Here is a 21,691-nt window from a genome sequence, read left to right as displayed (position 1 = left end):
GACTTTACGCATGAATAATATGACTTTTACTTCAAATTTGGCTTGTGTGACAAATATTAAGAGAAAATACAAATGATTATAAAATCTGTTTTGCGTTACCTGTGTTCCAATACGAATCTATAATTCGTATAATCAACTGACGTCAGCGTGTAAATTTCACTTTGTAGTAAATAGTGTGAACGAGAAAGACATAACAGCTCAGCATTGCGTACATATAAAGACAATTTTAATGATGTCACAGCACATTTTACATCATACATAAAGTGCCAGCATAAGCATTTTATTTGAACGATGGGAAAAATGGCATGAGCACATGTTGTCCATACCCCCCTGCAAAAAGGGACATGGGGATTTAGATTGTCATGGCAAAGGAATCTAGTCATCTCTACAGTTTCAGTTTTACAAAGCACCCTGTGTATGTAAAGTGGAATGTCACTTCAAAATTATAGCATCTGCGTTTTGAACATTTATAATCTGCTTGAAATTACCAGCGAAACTGGTTTGAAGATTGAATCAAGTTGGATCTGAAGATAACCTGAGATGCATTATTAGACTTCCCTTTGAACGTGTGATCTGCTTCCCTCTGTAAACATTTTAAGGCCATGTGAATCCATCAATCCATCTCGATCTAAGACGAAAACATGCTTTTTTAAAGAAAGCTTTTTTAAAGAGTCAGTACTCTACCATGTAACCTTTGCCGTTTCAGTTTTCCTCTCTCACATCAGCATTTTCTATACTAAATGTGTTTTCAGTTTTACAACCCTTTCATTTGTACAGTACAGAGCTTTTGGCAGTTAAACATCTTATTTACCACCAATGCTCATTTGTTCTTACCGTGTTCTTACATACTTATGATTCAGCAACACTGACCTCAACTGCTTAACATGACAGTCAAATCAGAGTATTGAGAGAAACTGTTTAAGAAGGTAACAAGTGACCGTTTTGGTTATAAAGAATTAGCAAAAACATCCAATTACTGTGGTGCCATGCTATACTGTAATAATACACAGGGAGCATCTCATCTGTCACCATTACATGATCCAGCAGGGGCTACTGTATGCCTTCTCTAAATCTTCAAGAACATGCACTTAAGTACATATGCACCCTTGTGTTAAAGGTCCAGTTGGTCAAGTGAATACCTTTTACTATGAGGTGTAATGTGAGAGAGGAGGCTAAGATGTGTGACAGACGGTTCAAACCATCACATGAATGCCTAGGAAAACACATGGAAAGAGAGAAGGAAGGTGATGCACAGGGAGAACACATCACTAATATCTCAATGACCTCTCACTTTCAAGTCAGAAACAGTACAAAATAAAAGAAATAATCAACGTATAAAAAAATGCATCAGAGTCGTTCGAAAACTGAACGAAAATCACATAGATCAGTGTAGTGTCGAGTCTTGTGATATCCCTGTGTATGTCCTTTGCTGCGTTAGTCTCCATGGCAAGAGTCCAGCTGTATGTGTGTGTAAACAACGTCTGACCAGTGTGCTTTCATGACTGGCTGAGTGCAACTCCATTTGCTTTTTAAACGGCCGTCTGATTTTATCCTTTCTGCGCATGAAGTGGAGAAAAAAGTGCAGTGAAATGTTCAGTTATCAGACCTCCACGTCTGGTGAACCTCCACCTCCTCCGGCACAACCAATAGGAGTTCACAGTTCTTCCCACGAAGCTGGTGACGCAAGAACTTCCTGTAAAAATGAAAGCTGAAAATAAACCAAACCTCCACGTTCAAAAACTTTCCATCAGAGTTTCACACTTACCTAAGTTCATCATCTGTTCCGATGACATCAGGACTGCGTAGTTTTGAGTCCAGGTTGTAGTATACTCCTCCTACTTCTCTAACGCCTATCCAGTGCTGCCGCTTGAGTGGCAGCCGCAAAGGACCCCAACGTAGATTAGATGGCACGTTTAAAATGAAACCGGTGACATTCGGCAATGAAATGCTGCTGACGTCCCTGTGGGGGGCAACAAAGATTTGGAGCACAGAAACAAGGCAACAGACAGCTGGTGTAAATTTACGACAGAATAATTCCACCGAGAGGTAAACGTACCTTCTCTTGTCCCACCAAACAGCCTCAAATCCACGAGTCTGCAGCGCAGCCATGATCACATTCACATCATAGTTGCCATTACCCAGCATGTTTTTCTTGTGGGGCGTAACCAAAGTGCTAGGGGAGAGCCTGTTTGGGAAAAAAACTGGAATTGAAAAACTCCAAAAGCATCTTATTTTAGAAAAAAATATTTTAGTTTTGTTTGCACTGACCTCTGGTAAATATCCTGAAGTGCATCCCTGCTAAAAGCTGTCCCGTCCTGGAAGACATTGTTTAGGGCGTGCAGAGCGCACAGCTCTTTATGTTGCTTTTCGTGATAGATGACAGGAGTTTGCGAGGAGGTGGGAGGTGTTCCAGCATTCGGCCTGACTTCCAACTCGTACCTACATCCACCGACGTCTTCTCCTTTTTGCTTGCTGACCTTCCATGGCATACAGCCAAGCTCCTGAAACCCTCCTACCCCCCTCCCCTTACCGGAACATGGAGTACTCCCCATTCTTGCTCCTGCTATGTCGCCACTATCATCTCCGCAGCAACCTCTCAGATGCTTGGGATGAGTGGCAAGGGGAGGGGAGGTAGCTACTGAGGGACGAGGTGAGTCGGGACACCTTTATGTTAAAGGTGGATTAGTGACAATAAAACTACAAGTGTTCAGTGAATCCGTTATATCTTTTTAAAAGCAGATTCGGTTGCATTCAGGTTCTGCTTTCATGTTATTGCATGAAGACTTGCCAAGCACCTTAATAACCACTAGGACAGAGCAGTTCTTTCCATTTTGGCTGACATCAGGAAGGAAAAGATGTATAACGTGCACAGCTGAATGGGTGTAAATGGGTCAGCGCTGCAGAAACCTGGCAGGGTGGACAACTGCCACAATAATAATATCCCTGTGAAAATTAATGTTATGCAGATAAGTGCTTGTCAAAGGAGTGAGAAAAAGACAGAACAATGAATAAATATCATTCCACTAACGTTGCCCTTGTAATTCTAACAAAACGTGAACGAATAAAAAACGGTGAGTAACTAAGAACTAACATGAATCACTGCGTTAGGAATGGCTGTGTGTAAAACTTCCTGCCAGCTGACTGTTTGGCTGTATAACTCCCGATCATGGACTGAAACGACACTTAACACTTCTTTTTCTTACCACACAAGTTTAACATTAGATCTTATATCAAGCTGAATATCTGTATGCCGTTAGTCAGTATTTCTCTCCGGCTGCTGTTATTTCATCTCAGCTACTGCGTTCACACCAATTTGACACTCTGGCTATGTGCTACTCGTTTGATAGCAACGGTTAAAACGGTTTATTTCAAAATCTCCGTTTATTCCTTCCCGGTACATACCTCTGTCTTCATGCGATATATTAGAGTCAGGGCAGCTTTTCTCTAAGTTTCTCTAAATTGATGTTTTCACCTCCACTCCTTGACTTGTTTATTCCTTTGTCTCTTGTACTTTTTCCTTGCAGCTCTCTGGCTCGTCGTGAGCATGCGCAGAACGTCACTGGCTTTCCGCTGGCTTGCGTCACGGCCAGGTTGCGTCCCTTGGGGCTGTCAAACACGTCTGGGTCGCCCCACATACTAAAATGAAAAAAGGTTCTTTTATGGATATATTCATTTTTCTTTTATTATTTTGGTAAGGGTGTGTGTGGTTTGTTCTTGCTTGAAGAAACAGCTCTCCAGTTCTACGCCTGATTCTGTCGTAGGCTTATACATTTATATTATTTATATCTACTGTAATGTCAAACATGTCAGTTTGCTTTTCATTTAATGTTTAAAAAGTAACTTTGAGGATACAGATGTTAAGCCCAGATTGCTACATTCCAGGTGTTATCAGAAAATGTACCCATTGTGAACGACAGCTCATGCATTCCCTGTAAATCAACCCCATGACCTGGGTGTTGCTAGCACTATGCTCCACTGAACAAATATGCAAAATCTGCAGGTGCAGATTGTGCAAGGGTCGATTCATACCTTCTAAACTCTTCCAGCTCTTATTGGTCAAAATATCTTTTAGCTTTCATTTGTGTTTGCACTTGCATCTTGGGCCAGTTTTGTGTAATATCTATTGCATGTGCTCTCAGGCCACACAATTATTCTCAGCAACATTGGCCATGCAGAAGTGTTTATATCCTACCCTTTTAAGCGTTTAATTATGTAATTTTTTAATTATTAAGCATCAATTCATACTATTTAATACTGACTGAGGCTTACCTAGACAGGTAAATAGAGATGTTTGAAAAATGATGAGCAAAGAACGTGAAACAAGGCTACAGTCAAAATTGGAAAATTAATGCATTTATTGCACGCATTATGAAAACAGTCACAATGCTGAACCAAATCATGTCTGACATGCCCTGAATAGGCAAGACTGACTCGAAACACATTGGCTCATTAAGAAAGCTGCATGGTCAGAGCATCTATGAGCTCCTGTTTCTTGGTTCCTGTCGTTCGTACTCCAAACTGCTTGCAGGCGTCTTTTAAAACAGGCACTGTCAGTTTGCCCAGGGTGCCTTTTGCCACATGGTCTCTGAGCTCTTGGTCAGATATCTCAACTTTTGGCTTCTTTTCAGCTCCACCACCAGAATCAGCTGTGTAAAAAGATGTACAATATTAAAGGAGAGACAGCAATTAAAATTGTGATTCTTCACTTTAGAAGCCACAACCTGAGCATGTTAATATATAGATTTGTGCATCATTGCATTTACAACACATGCTTTGTATTAATACAAGATCTCACCAGGTTTGCGCTTGGCTGCAGGCTTCCCCTCTGGGTTATAGTTAGGAGGATAGACCAAATCTTTAAACTCTTGAGCCAGCGAGCCAATACGGCCATCTATCATTTCTACCTTTGGCACTGAAGGAGAGTACAAACAGGGTGAGACGGTACAAAAAACGAAGAAAAAAAATTGTGAAAACAATTTAGAACAACAAATACTTGTTAAATCCTCAATAGTCTCGGGTGCAAGCATGTCCAGAGCCAAAGCTTCTAGATTCCTGTAGTGCTGTTGCAGCACTGGGTTTTCAAATGCATCACTCCTGTAAAATAAATCAGATACATTCAATTAAAACTCAATGACTGGGGATTGTAAGAAAGATATGCTCTGCAGTAACTGTTTATGATGTGCTATGGCTATGAAAGACCACTCACCTGTACTTGAAGCGGAGCTTATGCACAATCTCTTTCATCTTGTTCACCTGCTCATCAGACGCTGTGGGACACTCGTGGACATCTAAAGTGCGTATGTCATCAGCAAAGGGCAGGAAAATCACATGGAAGCCTTAAAGAAAGACACTTTTCTATGAATGTCAACAATTCAAATGCCATCATTTTGTGAACAGGATGTTGTACGTAGATGATACACTATTTAAGCAAATTCACCAATTAACAATATAACATGATGTACCTGGAGGTGTTGCCTGCGTTTGACTCTGATCCAGTTCTTCTCTCTGTGGAACCAGTGCCACAAACCGGGGTGGAGTGTTACGACGAGGGATGTATCTGCACAATGCGAACACGTTTTTCTCGCTGCACTTCAAAAGCAGAGCTGTAAACAGGCAGGAGCTTCCTATTGTAAACCAAAGAGAAAAATAAGAAACAGCTTTCCAAAATGTGCAAGATCAAAACGTGAAAATATGGTTTGACTGAGAGAGCTTAGCTTACAATGTTTTAATATTCAATGAATACAAATGAAGACCTGCCTGATATCTGCTCCTCCTCAGGATATATGAAGAGTGCAGGTCGTATGTGATGGTGCAGTTTGAGGCGGTCCATGGGTTTAAACCCCAGCAGCACCAAACCAGGATCATCAAACTTTTTAATCTCATCCACCTCATTTTTCTCCAGCACAATCTGTTTCTTCCCATAAACCTTTGTGAGGATGTATGAAAAGAAATATAAAATTTTATTTCTCTCAAACAAAAGGTCTTGGTCACAAATTAAAATGTGATGCTATACTGTACCTGTGCTCTTTTTGTGTCGCTTGGTAAAAGTAAGCTGCCATTGTGGGTGTGGAAGAGACGGGTTTTAGTGCGGACAGGTTCATTACTTTCTCTGTAAAGCCTGACGGCAGAAGGTTTTGTGGCAGTCCTGGCCAACACATATACGCCAACTGCCAGATCGACACCACCTCCAAGAGAAAGTTTTAACCTTGGGGAGATACAAAACAAATGATTACATACCATTTTTATTATAAAAACTATTACAATTCTTAACAGTCATGTAAAGAAGCCAAGTTTTTTTTTTTCACTGGACATGCATGTGTGTTTACCTGCTTTGAGCTCTTTTCTTTAACTCTTTAGCCCTGACCCTCTTCTGCAAGTCCTCGAGTTTCCCGCTGGGCTCATGCTGAAGGCCGAGTTCACTCTCATCTTCAGGAGCGCTTACGATATCACAGAAGAACAAGGAAACATCAAATCCATCACGTTTCGTAAGATGCATCAGGTCTATGACCACACCTGAGGAGAAAATAGGGATTCAATCACTAGCAAAACATACGTTATATTCCTCATTCACCATATCTAGTCACTTTCTCCTCATATGACCCTACCTGTCTCTTTAAGGTCAGCAGCCTTAGTACGAGCCTGTCTGTCTTTCGCACTGTCTCCTCCGTGAGGATCGTCCCTGCAAGTGAATATCATGAGGCGCTTGTGGGACAGTCGCAGCTTGATGTCACTGTAAAGGTTGGAGCAGCACCACAAAGCCTCTCCAAGGGAAGTTTGCCCGCTGCCCATGATCTCTGCGGCCAACTCAGCTCCTTTTTCACCCCGCAGCTTATCGACATCCTGAACACACTGAGCTCCTGAGAAGACAAACATTGGGTGAGATGAATCTACCCCCAAAAAATTCATAATCTGAAAGACCTTTGATGCATGCAGACAAATAAGGAAGGTCTGAAAATGTATACAAATTTAAAATGTCACCAAAACACTGTCAATGCTTAATGAAGTAAGAAAAAAATATATATATAAGATAATTGAGAAATCTCACTTTGATATCAGAAACAAAAAAGACAATGAGGAACAACAATGAGGAGCGGTTTTATACGATTTAAATTACAAGTATGAGGAAGCCTCATAACAAGCCTTTTTCACAATCTTATTTCAAATGCAAGACAGAAACATACCTATTTTAGTTCTTAGTCAGTTATGCATTTTCACATGGCTTCCAAAGTTTAACAGGAACCCATTAAACAAAACTTCAGAGAGAAGATGCACAAGCTTGAGATTATGCTACTGCATTCTATATAAAACACTGTAAGATAATGGACACATTTGACATTTTCTTCCATTTCATACACCAGTTACCCACCGGGTGAATCCAAGTCATGGTAGACGTAGACATGCTTGAAGGAGTTTTTGGGGTTCTTGCTTTCCTTAGTCCCGTAGAATACCAAAGCCACCAGATCTTTGTCACTGCTTATGATCTTACTAGTGTACACACTACGCACACACTAAACACAAGATCGACAACTTTTATTATGTATACATAGAAAGCACAGAAAAATAAAAAAATGAATGAATGGGGGGTTTCAATTTTATTTATTATACACACCTGCATGGTCATGTCAAAATTTGATGACTCCCCATTCTCTCCCTTGGTGAACATCTCTTTGGATGCATCCACCAAAAACACGAGACTGTCACGGCCACTGACTTTGTATTCGCCTATAATGTTTTAAGTAAAAAAAAACACTTAAGTTTAGTTTCACTTGTTCTGAGCCAGGTCAGTTTAAAGGAGTTTAAAGTGTAACTTATGCTATAGAGTGAAGAACAATAAATGCAGTTAGCTATGCTAACCTCCAGATTCTTCTTCGTCCTGCTCTGCCTCATCGTCTTCGTTTTGATAGTACTCTTTCCAGTCTGCCATTGCTTTCCGATTTATTCAAGAATCGTATCAAGGTTAACTTTCACACACGAGTAGGATACACCGACTTTTCATAAACGAAAGTTTTGCCACTTTGTTTTAAAACAAAAACTATGTATTCCTATACGACTGCGCACGCATCCACAAGCGCCATAATTTGAATGACAGCTTTACTAGCCAATCACACGAGTATTGAAAAGCATTATCCAATGGCGAAACCGGAGCGGAGTGACGGGCCTTGCTTGCGCATAAACGAGGAAGTAAACAAAAGTTAATGAGAGAGGCAATGGCATGGTTAGTGTAACAAGACAAAAGTATGTGCATTTAAAGATGTTACTTGTAGCGGCAGATTAATTATATATTTGCCATGACAAATTTTAGCCGTGAAGTGAAAGTAGTCATAAAGTCCCATAAATATTATGAGATTTTCTAGGGGAGGGACTGAATGGGTCATGTTTTGTTCGGTGGTGAACACTATAACAATTTTCATTTTATCTGCGCCATCTAGTGTTCAAGATATTCCTACAGATGTTACGCTTCTGCCTGTGCTGCCATTGGTCAGTCAATGAATAAGCACATTTGTCATAACCGGTTTCACGAATATCTTGAGTCACTGTGGCGCAGCTGCCTGTCAACAATCGTGTTTAATTTTATTCCTCAAATAATTTAAAAGCACAACTAACGCGATTTGAAATTATTTGATCTTGTAGCGCGGAGAGTGTGAGAGTGCAGAAGTGTGAAGTTTATTTGTTATAGTTAGGCAGAGTGAGAAACTCAAGCTAAGCTTCACTTTTGTTAGTCATAGCGCTGTTTCTCTGCGGTTTCGTCTGTAAACACTCGTTTGTCTAAAGCTGTAACGATGGCTGGTGACAGCTCTTATAACGCGAAGTTGTACATATACGACCTGTCAAATGGAATGGCCCGTCAGCTGAGTTTCATGATGCTAGGTGAGTTTTCTTAAGTTTGATATACTTCTAGGATAGTGCATTGCTCCTAAAGTAATGGAGAGCATGTTACACATTCACGAGAAATGTTTCTTTATTAAATGTCATATTTTAAATAAATTTGTATTACAATTCCTTCCAAATATACAGGAAAGCAGCTCGAGGGAATATGGTGAGTATTTTAACCTTTTTGGAAACCTTGATTCTTGTAAATATTATGGAGATATGTCTTTAAAAGTGCATGCACTTACTATGTTTATTTCTTGAAGGCACACCTCTATAGTGGCTTATGTGGAAGAGTTTTTCTTTGGAGGAGTGGGCATTTCAAGTTGCCCTCCGGTAAGAGAATGCACTAGAGGCAGTAGTACCTACAACGTTTTTCTGAAAGAAGAATACTCAAAAGATCGCTATGTCAGATATGTTAGAGATACTACATAAGTAATAAGGCCTTGTGATTGTAATCCAGCATAAACAGTAGCATGATGTCATCATCATGTTTCAGGGTGGGACACTTCTGGGTATGCCTGACTCCATTGTGGATCTTGGAAACACAGAAGTTCCTCGAGACCTTTTTCTGGAATATCTCTCTTCCCTCAGTGGCTCCTATAGGTCAGCATATCTTTATTTGGATGTAACAGGAAATTGGTATGATTTTTAAAATTCACAGATGTTAAAGGAGATGTAATTTTTTTAAAATAGGAGAAGTTTCCTTATTCCAGTTAATGTGTATTTAAGTAGGCAACCACAGGTTAATTTACATCAAAAATATCATGTTTTCTTCTATATAAAATTTTGATTGAGCATCCCAAAATATCAACAATAACTCAATTGGTTAAATAAGATTTTTATCATTTCATACTAGTGGCAAAGAAATTACATATTTCACATCTGCAAATTATACTAATACCAAACTTCCCATACTTCATCTTTCTGTTCCACAGTCCTGAAAAATACCATCTTTTCGAACACAACTGTAACAACTTCAGTAGTGAGGTGGCACAGTTTTTAACTGGAGCTAAGATTCCCTCATACATAACTGATCTTCCATCTGAGGTGCTCTCAACGTGAGTTTCACCTTAGAACTGTTTACCCAATGCATTCAGAAATGTCATTATTATGTATAACTGCATTAAATGACACTGTTTATTCTCCTTAGACCTTTTGGCCAAGCACTCCGTCCTTTTCTAGACTCCATCACCATCACCCCACCTGGAAGCAACAACTTGAATGGATTTGGCCAGAGGTAGATCTGTCCCAATCTAAGTGAATTAATAAAATATGTATAATGTGTATCTGCCCTGCAGGCTAATTTACTTACTGCTTGAGAGCAGTGTATTTAAAAAGTACCATTTTATACTGTAAGTGCCGGTCTTTCAGATTTTGTGCTCAGTGCCTCTTTATAAGAAGTTTCTCAATTTTAATTAAATGTACTATTCTGTGAACTGTGGTGTGGACCAGACACTGTGAGTTATGTCACAATATTACCATTTAAGTTAACTTTCCTCTTGACCAAATCACTGATAAACAACTAATCATTAGCAGTAATATCCTATGTGGGTTGTAAACCAAACATAAGTGTATAACATTTTAATATAAGCATCAGAAAAACGAATGAATTGTTTTTTTACCGTTTGTTTGCTTTGCAAATATAACCCACTTAGGGATTTTAGCGCAATCCCCTTATTAGACTACAGATGTCTCCATCCTACCTCAAATATATTCACATTTTAATCATGAATGACTGGAGAATTTGTTAAACACTGAAGTAAACACTTTAAAATCAAATTGAAATGGTAGTTTAGATGTTAAATATATTATTTGATAATTAATACTGATCTGAAGAATGGAATGTCATTTAATTTTACTTTTTTTTTAGGCTATCTGACAATAGATCGTTCTTTATGGATTATTAAATGTTGTTAAAATCTGGACTAGTCTTTACTTACATTGTCCATCCATTGCTTGATTTGTAGTTTGCTTATTGCTGGTTATTGACATTTTCTCTGTTTTAAGTTGTTATACAGATCTTAACTTCAGTCAGAGCTACCTGGTATTTATCCGAGATTGCCAAAAAAAAGAGGTTTTAAGATGGTCTTTAACATTACAGTACATTAACAATCCAGAACAGTGTCATGGAGATAAAGCTAATGAATGTTTTATAAAATATGTAAGAACCACCCAGTGGGACAGCTGTTGTATTTCTCACATAGGTAGGTAATATAATGTAAATACAATTTAGATTTCTGTATTCTCTATACTTTTCTTCCTTATATGTGTTTTAAATAAAATTTTGTCCGTTTAACAATAAAGATGTTTTGACAGAAAATGAATTTGTTCGTGCTTGTCAGGTTGCATGAGTTAAAAAATGGAAATTCTGTCATCATTTACCCATCCTCTTGTAATTTCAAACCTGTATGATTTTCTTTCTTTTGCAGAACACAAAAGAAGATATTTTGAAGAATGTTGGTAACTGAACAACGGCGGTTCCCTTTCACTTGCATTGGTTTTGTGTCCATAGAAGTGAATGGATACCGCCATTGTTCGATTACCAATATTCTTTAAAAATCTAAATATATTTTGTGTTCTGTAGTAGAAAGAAAGTAACATCATTGACAAGAGGGTGAGCAAAGATGACAATATTTTCAATTCTGGGTTAACTTTCAATATAAGTTATTTTATGTGAGTTAGTATACAGTAGATGTTTCCCATCCTCATCTAAATGTAGTCTGTAAATTATATATCTCTTTATTGAGCTCTAAAGTTATTTCACATTTGTCCAAGATGAATGAACAATTTATGAGCCATTTTATAATTTCAAGCATATGTACCTTAAAGTTGCATTTCATTTGCATCATCTTATTCCCTTCCTGTAATCATCTACTTAGCCGTTCTTATATTCTGATGAAAATGTGCTGATGACAGGTTAACTGAGTTTCTTTGAAGACAAGCAAAATAACTAGGGATGCGCTATAAATTATTGGTCATATCGGTATCACTTGATAAAGGGTCATTTTGAATGTTATCGGTATCGGCCGATAATAACATTTTGGCCAATATATTATAGCCGATAAATTATGAATAATTTCCTCTAGTTGAACCACTTCAGCTGGACGCTGCTCACAGTTAAAATACAATACAGTACTGTCTTTTTGTTGTGATCATTCACTTACTGCTATTAGAAAAACATTGTTGATGTAGTATGTAGATATTTATGAATGTGTAAATTATAGGAACAATAGCATATTGTTTGAATCAGACTGCTGTCTGAATGCTTTCTGTCTTGAGCCTGTTAAACTTGTGGCAATTAAGAACATTTTTCTAGGTTGCTCTGGAAGAACATCTTTAATTTGTTTATTAAATAAACATTATACCAGAAAATTAAAAAAAGTTAAAGAATCTTTCAATAGTGTAAAGAAGGCTTAGTACATGATTTTCAGGTGAAAAAAAAAAGATTTCAGTCACAGAAAATGTTATATTAAAATTTAGATACTGTTTATCAGCCTCCAATGTTGAACAATTATCGGTTATCGTTATTGGGCAAAATTTACATATCGGTGCATCCCTAAAAACAACTTTCGACTATGCTTCTAATCTGTATTCCTACTTATAAATTACAAAATTATTTTCTTTCCTGCAGTTATTTTTACTGCTTTTTCATTTTGAATTTCGGTCATGTAAGCGCTTAAAATCAGAGACAGACTCTAGTTTGTGTATAATTTTATACAGGCATTCACATGATAGTTTTTTAATAGTTGTCCGCTTATGAAATGCATGACATTTATATGATTTCATGGGCCATGGCATTAATTAACCAGCACAGCTTTTCAGGGTTAGATCCTCTCACCCAAATATAGCGTTTTACTGTTAGTGTCATGAGTAGATACAAAAATATTACATCTAATCATCTGGAGAATATACCAGTATAATGCTCAAATCCATTCAGATTAAAGGGTGAAAGGGCAAAGAAGAGAATGAGTGATTCATGGCTACTTTACCAAAACGTTTGGAGAACAAATTGCGTGTTTTTATAGCATGTACATATAATATAAAGCTATATTAATCATAACAGTGTTCAAGCAAAATACAAGGCATTAAACATAATCCGTGTTGATGTTAATCTGCAGCTGTGGTTACATTTACATTTTTAGCTTTTGAGCAAGAAAGTCTTTGCTGTGAAAGTTTCTTGTGTGTTATGTGAAATAGGGCAGAGAAGATAAATTATATGAGTCCGGCCGCTTAATGTGAATTAAAACAAAAATATTCACACACTATGGTTTCCCGGACAAGGATTAGTTTAAACCAGGACTAAGCCTTAGTTAAATTAGGACATTTAAGTAGTTTTTACAAACATGCCTTACAAAACACATTACTTGTGTGCATTTTGAGACAAAACAATGCCACTGATGTATTTTAAGACATGTCACTGCTAACTGTTTTCAGTTTAGACAGCTTTAGTCTAGGACTAGTCTTTAGCCTTGTCCGGGAAATCGCCCCTTAATTTGGTTGGTTTGCAATTACATTGTCAGGGCAATATTATTATTGGAATTGTGTGATACGATGCATTGTACATGGGGATGCAAAAATGAATGTCGCGAAATATTGTAATGACATGATGATAGTTGAGACGTGAGACGTAATGACAAATCTCAACAAATTCTTCAAAATAGTCATTTTTTTCAAAATTATCCATTGGCTCATTGACTGCATTAGCCTTTCCGTGCACTGTGTAAGAATGTTATTAAACTGGACATGAAGTAATAAATCTTGCAAGAACACGCTAAAAGATCTGTCGAGCTATTTCAACCTTTTCAAAGGTGATAACTACTAAGTTAATTAGACTACCACGTCTGAATATGGATGAAATGTTTAGTAACAGTGGGAAGCTGAAAGGCCAGTTTAGTCCAGCTTGACTTTCTATTCTTGTTTCCATTTACATTTTTTTTTGTCTCTGTTGTCAAGACAGGTAACAAGTATAAAAACACACTACCCATGATACTACATGTTAACAATGAGTCACTTTTTAAATGTTATCCTGATTATACGAGATATATCCAGCTGCAGAACCGCAACCACAGTTTCAGAACCACAGTTTCTGAACCACAGCTACAGAATGGAAGTGAGGGGCTGAGTTATTGACAACGAGATAAGCATGGCGGATAGCACATATGTTAATTTAAGCGTTTATTTGCTAAATATTGAATTTGTGCGTTTGTGGGATTGTTTTTCTAGAAATGTAGTGATAAAATGGGCCTAAGAGTGAATTGCAATTGTTAATTTAATTATTTGTTGTATAATGTTTGATTGTTTCTTTTAAAGCCATGCTGTTTGCTTTTTTATACAACCTAGTTATATTTTTATTAAAATGTCTGTTTTCATATAGAAAGTGCATGCTGCAGATGCCCATAAAACTTAATACAAAATGCCCACAAGTTTAAAACATTATTTCTAATATCAGGTACAAGAACACGTGGGCTAATACAATAAAACACATTACATTATCATCTGCTTGTTGGAAAAAGTGTTAACAGCAATATCAGCGATATCTATGGATTTTTATGTAATCGGCTAATCTAGCTAGCTGTTTCCATTTTTTATGCGTTTTATTCTCTTCTATTCAAATTTCTGTGAAAAGAAAAAAAACTTTTATTTATCATTCTGTTTATGTGATGGACATCGATTTTGATCATCTTTGGTAGCTCATTTAAAAGCATTTTGAGTAAAAACGGCTGGCTCTTATGTAGTGAAGCGCATACAAAAGACTTAAAACCGGATGCAATGAGACCTGTTTTTCAGCATAGGCGTGACGTTTGGCATAAAGCCTATTACATAAGATTAATGTTTTATAAAGCTTTTTGTACTGTCCCGTAATGTATTACCATAACTTATACATGTACGAACTGAAAAGTGGCCTTATTTAAAAGTATGAAGGTTTGCGTGTTACAAAAGCAAATCCCAAGCTCTGCCCCTCTGTTCTGCGGCTGCGGTTCAGAAACTGCTGGAGGAGCTGCGGTTCTCTGCAGCTGGATACTATTGGATTATACTGCAACATCGTCTGACAAAGTCACCATACTTCTATATTAAAGAGTGGTGGTTATTTTCCCATGTAGTGCACTGCCTCCGCCAACAAACTATGTGCATAGATGTACTATGTTCATGTTCGATGCTTAAATTCTTTGTTGTACTCGTTGATGAGTCACCTGAGTTTCAGTCAACTGAATGTTTAGCTAATCCACCACGCACACACTGCACAAAATAGATGCTGAGAAAACGACCTTTTCCAACTGAATGAAAGCTGTGCACCTTTTGTGGACAAAAGGGGTCTGAAATTCACTAAATAAAGTGCCAAAGTCACTAAATTGTAACCGGTATATGTGCGCGACTGTGTGTGACACGGGACCTGAATGGCAAGGATTGGTGGCTAATTGTGACCGTTAATGTTAACGTTATGCCATGTTGCCACAAATAAAACAATGCATGCACTGTAAAAAAATTCCCCGTAAATTTACAGTAAAGTACTGGCAGCAGTGGTTCCAGCCATTTACTGTAATTTTACAGGATTGTAACCGTTTTTTTTCATTTTACAGTTGTGCTGTAATTCCAGAGTAAAGTACTGGCAGCTATTTACCGCTATTGTACAGTTTAAGTACAGTTTTCTGTTTTACGGCTGTGCTGTAATTTCACAGTAAAGTACTGGCAGCAGTGGTTCCAGCCATTTACTGTAATTTTACAGGTTTGCAGCTGTTTTTCATTTTACAGTTTTGCTCTAATTCCAGAGTAAAGTACTGGCAGTGATTTACCGTAATTGTATAGTTTTCTGTTTTACGGCTGTACTGTAAATTCACAGTAATGGCTATGTTATTTTATATTACTCTACTGCCCAGATAGCAAATAAATACCTTATTTCTCCCAGAAATGGTCCATAGTGCCACCACAAATATCTAACTCACCCACAACTGGCCCAATATATAATAATATATTGAATAACTGGAAAAAACACAGAAACCAAGCAAATGCAAGTATTGTGTTTAATTGATGCTGACAATAAAATCTACTCAAATGCAGCAAAAATAAATTACTTAGAGGTGCCAAAAAACAATCACACTAACATTTAGACAACAGAAAAAAGCAACAAAAACAAAGTCCTTGGTCTGTTAATCTACAGTATTTTACTGTTGGAAATTGCCAGTTTTTAACAGCAATTTTTTACAGTGTGGGAAACCGCTTCGTCGTGTTAGTTGCAGTGTGTGACACACTATGCAACAAGCTATTGTAAACAAGCTACCGTTAACTAGCTAAGTAACGTAATGTTCTAATCACTAACATAGCAGATTCAAGGAAAAATACATCGGTAATCAGCATTTTTTGCTACAACTAATTTATTAATGAATCAGCATCAACTACATTAAAGAGTATCACTTCATTTAAAGTGAATAAAATAGCCTTCTTACTGAAGTTCAACAACCACTGCACTGATGAACTGAGCTGCATACCTGTGTGTAGTGTCAGTGACATGAACGGGGAAAGCAGGCAGTGGGCCAAACCACTGTGAGGCAGGGGAGGGGGAACTCAACTGTTTCTCAACTTAAAATATTTTTTTTTGCATTTGTATTTTTTTATAATTACACAATTATTTTAGGTATACATAAATATAATAATCACAATAGACTGTGATTTTTAATGATTTTTTTGGGGGGACAACCCTCAGATGGAGGGGGACGTGTCCCCTCCGTTCCCCCCGGGATTTACGCCCATGAGAGCAACATAATTTTTGGAAATAATATTTCAGAATAACCTAAATTATTCTGTTATGATCCTGTTTATGGGAACTCTATAGGTTACAATTTGACATTTACAGTATTTATGGCAAGATTTGCTATGACACTGCTCCTGGCCCCATGAGATTCTTTCCCACCTTTCTAAAATACAATGTCCTGCCCTCCTTTTCTAATTTATCTTTGGGCATATTGTTCTGCATCTAGAGCTTCTTTGCATACTAATCCAGGCTAAAATAAATCTGAGTTCTTTAAGGCTTTATCCTTACTAATGCACTGTACTCCTGAGAGAGTTCTGAACTAAATGCCATCTCACTTTTTTCCCTGCAGATCCTGCAACAAGCCTCGTGGTGATGAAGAGAGAGTAAAGAGACACAAGAGGCACAAGTGGATTTTCTGGTTGTTGCATGCATCATCCTCTCATGTTTCCAGTGAACACATTTCCAGTTTACCTGTGGTACTGTAAATAAAGATAACTAGTTAAAAGTATAAATAGATGGGTTAGTCAGATAAATTCAATGCCACAGACTGGACTTGAACATACTGATATGTCACGGTCCTGCCTTCTTGTTCATGATTTTCTAGTCGTGTGGCAGGATCGTGACAGGTCCCTTATGTTTAGTGTGAGAAGCCATGGGGTGTTTATCTTTTGATATCTCATGTGCTTTCTCGTGTCTTGTCATTGGCCCCACCCCTCTCGGTTCATGTATTACTTCCCTGCCGTGTCTAATGTTTCTCACCTGCCCTCGTTGATTATCCCTCGTTTGTCTTCCCTTTAAATAGTCCTCATGTTTCATTGTGTTGTTGCTCGTGGATTGCGTTCTGTGTTTCTGATGTTCTTCGTATTGCCTGTGCCTCTTGTTCCTGTTTTCGTCAGTCATAGTGAGTGTTTAGTTGAGTTCAGTCTTTGTCAAGTGTATGTTTCTCTAGTGTTTAGTTAGTTTACGTCCCTTTTACTTATATCATTTTGTTCTTGCTTACACCCCATCGCGGGTTTTTGTTTTGTTGTTTAATAAAAGTCTTTTGTTTCCCCGTACTCCTGCTGCCTGCGCTTGGGTTCTTACGGTTGCTGTCACACCCTCCCCGGTCGTGACAGCACTCGTGACACTGATGTACATACTGTTTTTCACTCTTGGAGATAAGAAAATGACTCAACAATTTTCATCATGAGGTTTTAATCTTGCCCGTTTTTGTCATTTAGAGGTTGCTCTTTCATAGCTCAGGAGATAGTTTTCATGTAGATGTTTTCCTAAAATTGCATTGGAGACATAAAAAATGATATTTGTCATGAACGTTTCTCTTCAAATCCAAAGGAGTTACTTTACATTAATTTTACAGCACTACTCTCAAAGGTGCTGTGTGTATTTTTGGAGAATGTATTTACAGAAATGCAATATAATATACATTTTTATGTCTTCAGAGGTGTATAAATAAATGTATTGTTGCATAATACAGCGTTATGTTTTTATTACCTTCGAATGAGCTATTTCTATCTACATACACCGCATAGAAATTTGCCATGTTATTTCTACAGTAGCCCTAAACGGACTGCTCTACAGAGCATTTCGTAAATACATTATCTCCTTCAGCAAAGAAGCGAAAACATGCCAACATCTTAGTGTTGTGGTGGAGTGAGCCGTTGGTTGCATTCGCAACCTCACCACTAGACGGCACTAAATGTCATACACTAGACCTTTAACGAGCTATTAGACCATGTAGTAATACATTAAAGGTCTAGTGTAGCGGCATCTAGTGGTGAGGTTGCGAATGCAACCAACGGCTCACTCCACCTCTCCAATTTCTATGCGGTGTATGTAGATAGAAATAGCTCATTCGAAGGTAATAAAAACATATCGCTTTATTATGCAAGGTCTTTATCCTCTACATAAAATTTTATATTATATTGCATTTCTGTAGATTCTCCAAAAAATACACACAGCACCTTTGAGAGTAGTGCTGTAAAATTAATGTAAAGTAAATCATTTGGATTTGATGAGAAACGTTCATATCTAAATCGCAGACTTGGCAAATCTGAGCTTAGTTTTTGATATTGTTGAGATCTCTTCTGAAACTCTAATGGAGACTTCATGAGATTTCTGGATTTTTTTTTCTCAGAAGAAATATCTGAGACAAAGGAGACTAAAGCACAGGTTTCCATTTGCTCTGTATTCAATTTTCTATAATTTTACACCTAGCTTTCTGTAGCTAGCTTTTACTATTCGGCTGAAACGAGAAAAAGAAGAAGTGAGTAAATCATGTTATTAAAATACTGAAGTGACTGAAAGGTTTTCTCAATGGATCCAGGTACTTCTAAAGCAATTTACAATAATAAAGAACGCATCACAGGGAATGACTGGCTATTTGCATCTCTTTTCACTTGGTAAAGGTCAAGTTTGACAGAGAGCCTACAGAGACCTCAGATAGACCTGACTGTTTATGAGACATTGAAATTCACACGACTCACCAGAGAATTTATAGTCATCGTAGGGCATATGGCTCATCAGATATGTTTGCACAGACTCTTTAGTAACATTTTTCTTCTTTCCATTTGTCTTTCAGTTTTTCTTCCACACTTTGCCCCATTTAACTAGAACAAAAATATCTATTACACAACACATCTAATGTAACAGGTGGTTTTGCTGCGGGGTCTTTCAGTTTCACTCATTTAATATGGGCGTAGGGTAATCTTATTAATTATTTTTCTATTTCCCCTCTCTTTCACCCTTTTCTTTGTCTTGATTTGTTTTGCTCTTTGATTTTGTTGCTTTTGAATTCCTTTTGATTTTGAATTAAGTTAAGGTATGTGTGCTCAGTGAAAGATAAGCGATTGCCATGCAGCTTTAATTTCACATGCAGCAGTTTGCACAGTTTTGGGTAACAGAATTTTTATCTTGATCTGAAGAACAATACTGTAAAATCTGGTGAAAAAAGGAAGAAGCATCATTAGCAGAAGAAAGCTATATAGCCTCGATAAGTATTTTAAATTTAATTTGGAAATTGTTCTACAGAGGAAATTTATTATGAAAGTGGTTTAGAGAAATAAAAAAATGCATTAACTCATCAACGGATAAACCTTAACATGCAACTATGTTTTAACACTGCTTTCTCGTGCTGCTGCATGCTTTATGGATTACCTTAATGCACTTTTTTATTGCCTCTTTTTTAACAAAGTGACCAGTGCCCACTGTTTTTTTATGCTTTATTTAAACATTTGACATATTTCTTTTGTATAGCAACTCAAGAGGAAAGATGCTACATAAATGAATCTTACTAGTCTTTATTGCATAGCAATTTTATTGCAGAGTGATTTAGCAAAACCTTTCCTTCTAAAATGTTGTATGCCCTTTGGGATTCATATATTGCCAAATGAATAAACACCTGACAATATTAATTTCATAGCAGCTACATTAATTGTATAGAGGTCTTAATAGTACTGTACAACAATAACAGCAATTACTGTTAACTTTGAATGATTTTCTGCATTTGTTATAAATTACACCATCATTGCTCTTCCCATCAACACTCTTTCCCATCCATTCCTCCCTTCCCTTCCCTTCTTATTGTGTTAAAGGGATAGATAGTTCACCTTTAAAATGAAAATTATGTCATTATTTATACGCCCTCTTGTTATTTCAAACCTATATGACTTTGTCAAACTATATGACTATGTTTCTTCTACAGAACACAAAAGAAGATATTTTGAAGAATGTTGATAACAGAAAACCATTGGTCCCCATTGATTTGCATTGGTTTTGTGTCCACACAATAGAAGTCAATGGGGACCAATGGTTTTTAGTTACCAACATTTTTCGTAATATCTTCTTTTGTGTTTTGCTGACGAAAGAAAATTTCACAGGTTTAAAATGACAACAGGGTGAGTAAATGATGAATGAATTTTCATTTTGAAGGTGAACTATTCCTTTAAATAGCCTATTTTGAGAGTCCTTTCATATCATTTTCTTTCATAAATAAACACTGTATATTTCTATTAAGACTATTAAGACTAAATTTCACGCCTCAGGTTAATGCATCCAGGACCTTGCATTTAACATTAAATTCACTGCAAAACTGCACTGCAGTATTTTATATTTTTATTAACAGGGAGGGAATCAGTTTTTTGTTGTGCATTCCAAGTATCAATCAAACTGTATAAATACAATTTACATCCATAATACTTTCAATAGAGGACCCTTAAAAGGGTTCTATCTGTCTATGGGATAAAGGGATAGTTCATCCAAAAATGAAAATTCTGTCATCATTTACTCACGCTCATGTAATTTCATACCTGTATAAATTACTTTGTTTCCGATGAACACAAAGAAAGATATTTGGAAGAATGTTAGTAATTTTCAGTTCCGGGACATCATTGTCTACCATAGTAGGAAGAATTAAATGGTAGTCAAAGGTGCCTGAGAACTCTTTGTTTTTTTAAATTCTTCAAAATATCTCATTATGTGTTCAACAGAACCAAAAAAATACATTTTTTCCTACTATGGTAGTGGATGATGTCTCAGAACTGAAAATTGCTAACATTCTTCCAGATATCTTTCTCTCATTAGAACAAAGAAATGTATACAGGTTTGAAACAACCTGAGGGTGAGTAAATGATGACAGATTTTTCATTTTTGGATTAACTATCCCTTTAATATGGTGTAAGACATACAGACTCATTTCAAGTCTATTTATGTTCAAGCAACTTTGAAATGATTTAGAAGTAAAATTCTGCCCTTATTTTGTGCGTTAAATAACACACAGACAAATGAAAGAAACCCTAAAGTGAATGAGTAAAAGACATGATGAAACAGGAGAAACATCCCCCTAACCCATAGACAGTTTACCCCAGAGTAACAATGTATTCTGAGAGGGCACATTCATCTTTCCCAGAACAGAATCAGGTTCAAGACTAATATTAAATTGGGGGATTATTCAATATCAACATTATTCAGACCTCAATATTAATATGTACAAAAATGTAACAGGTCAGTGCAGATGCACAAGAAGGTCATGTTCTATGCTCTTATTCAGAGCTCTTCTTGACCTTTCCATGTATAATT

The 21,691-nt window shown here is 37.1% G+C and overlaps 3 protein-coding genes across 4 annotated transcripts; 1 reads left to right on the top strand and 2 right to left on the bottom strand.

Annotated features, from left to right (window-relative positions):
- Positions 1 to 204: 204 nt before the first annotated feature.
- josd1 (Josephin domain containing 1) lies at positions 205 to 3,550 on the bottom strand. Its single transcript, XM_057358439.1, has 5 exons — positions 3,403 to 3,550; positions 2,269 to 2,943; positions 2,057 to 2,185; positions 1,766 to 1,960; positions 205 to 1,693 (listed from the first exon to the last, which is right to left on the bottom strand). Exons 2-5 carry the CDS (start codon positions 2,550 to 2,552, stop codon positions 1,594 to 1,596), a joined length of 708 nt encoding a protein of 235 aa, XP_057214422.1. The 5' UTR covers positions 2,553 to 2,943; positions 3,403 to 3,550; the 3' UTR covers positions 205 to 1,593.
- Positions 3,551 to 4,337: 787 nt separating this feature from the next.
- xrcc6 (X-ray repair complementing defective repair in Chinese hamster cells 6) lies at positions 4,338 to 8,068 on the bottom strand. The gene is made up of 12 exons (XM_057359164.1): positions 7,855 to 8,068; positions 7,610 to 7,722; positions 7,367 to 7,508; positions 6,606 to 6,857; positions 6,327 to 6,513; positions 6,019 to 6,205; positions 5,754 to 5,926; positions 5,463 to 5,620; positions 5,207 to 5,336; positions 4,994 to 5,094; positions 4,796 to 4,912; positions 4,338 to 4,646 (listed from the first exon to the last, which is right to left on the bottom strand). Exons 1-12 carry the CDS (start codon positions 7,922 to 7,924, stop codon positions 4,450 to 4,452), a joined length of 1,827 nt encoding a protein of 608 aa, XP_057215147.1. The 5' UTR covers positions 7,925 to 8,068; the 3' UTR covers positions 4,338 to 4,449.
- Positions 8,069 to 8,207: 139 nt separating this feature from the next.
- Positions 8,208 to 17,809, top strand: desi1b (desumoylating isopeptidase 1b). Of its 2 annotated transcripts, XM_057359168.1 has the most exons (8): positions 8,208 to 8,868; positions 9,016 to 9,037; positions 9,135 to 9,204; positions 9,368 to 9,474; positions 9,807 to 9,929; positions 10,022 to 10,108; positions 10,879 to 10,915; positions 16,968 to 17,105. In XM_057359168.1, the coding sequence occupies exons 1-8, from the start codon at positions 8,781 to 8,783 to the stop codon at positions 16,989 to 16,991; spliced, it is 558 nt and encodes a 185-aa protein (XP_057215151.1). In that variant the 5' UTR covers positions 8,208 to 8,780; the 3' UTR covers positions 16,992 to 17,105. The 2 variants fall into 2 exon arrangements, with proteins under 2 accessions (XP_057215151.1, XP_057215150.1); XM_057359167.1 differs by lacking the exon at positions 10,879 to 10,915 and having other exon boundaries at positions 16,968 to 17,809.
- Positions 17,810 to 21,691: the final 3,882 nt, after the last annotated feature.

Source organism: Triplophysa rosa, linkage group LG18 (genome assembly GCF_024868665.1).
Source record: "Triplophysa rosa linkage group LG18, Trosa_1v2, whole genome shotgun sequence".
Lineage (NCBI taxonomy): Eukaryota > Metazoa > Chordata > Actinopteri > Cypriniformes > Nemacheilidae > Triplophysa > Triplophysa rosa.
This window is presented reverse-complemented; position numbering and strand designations above follow the sequence as displayed.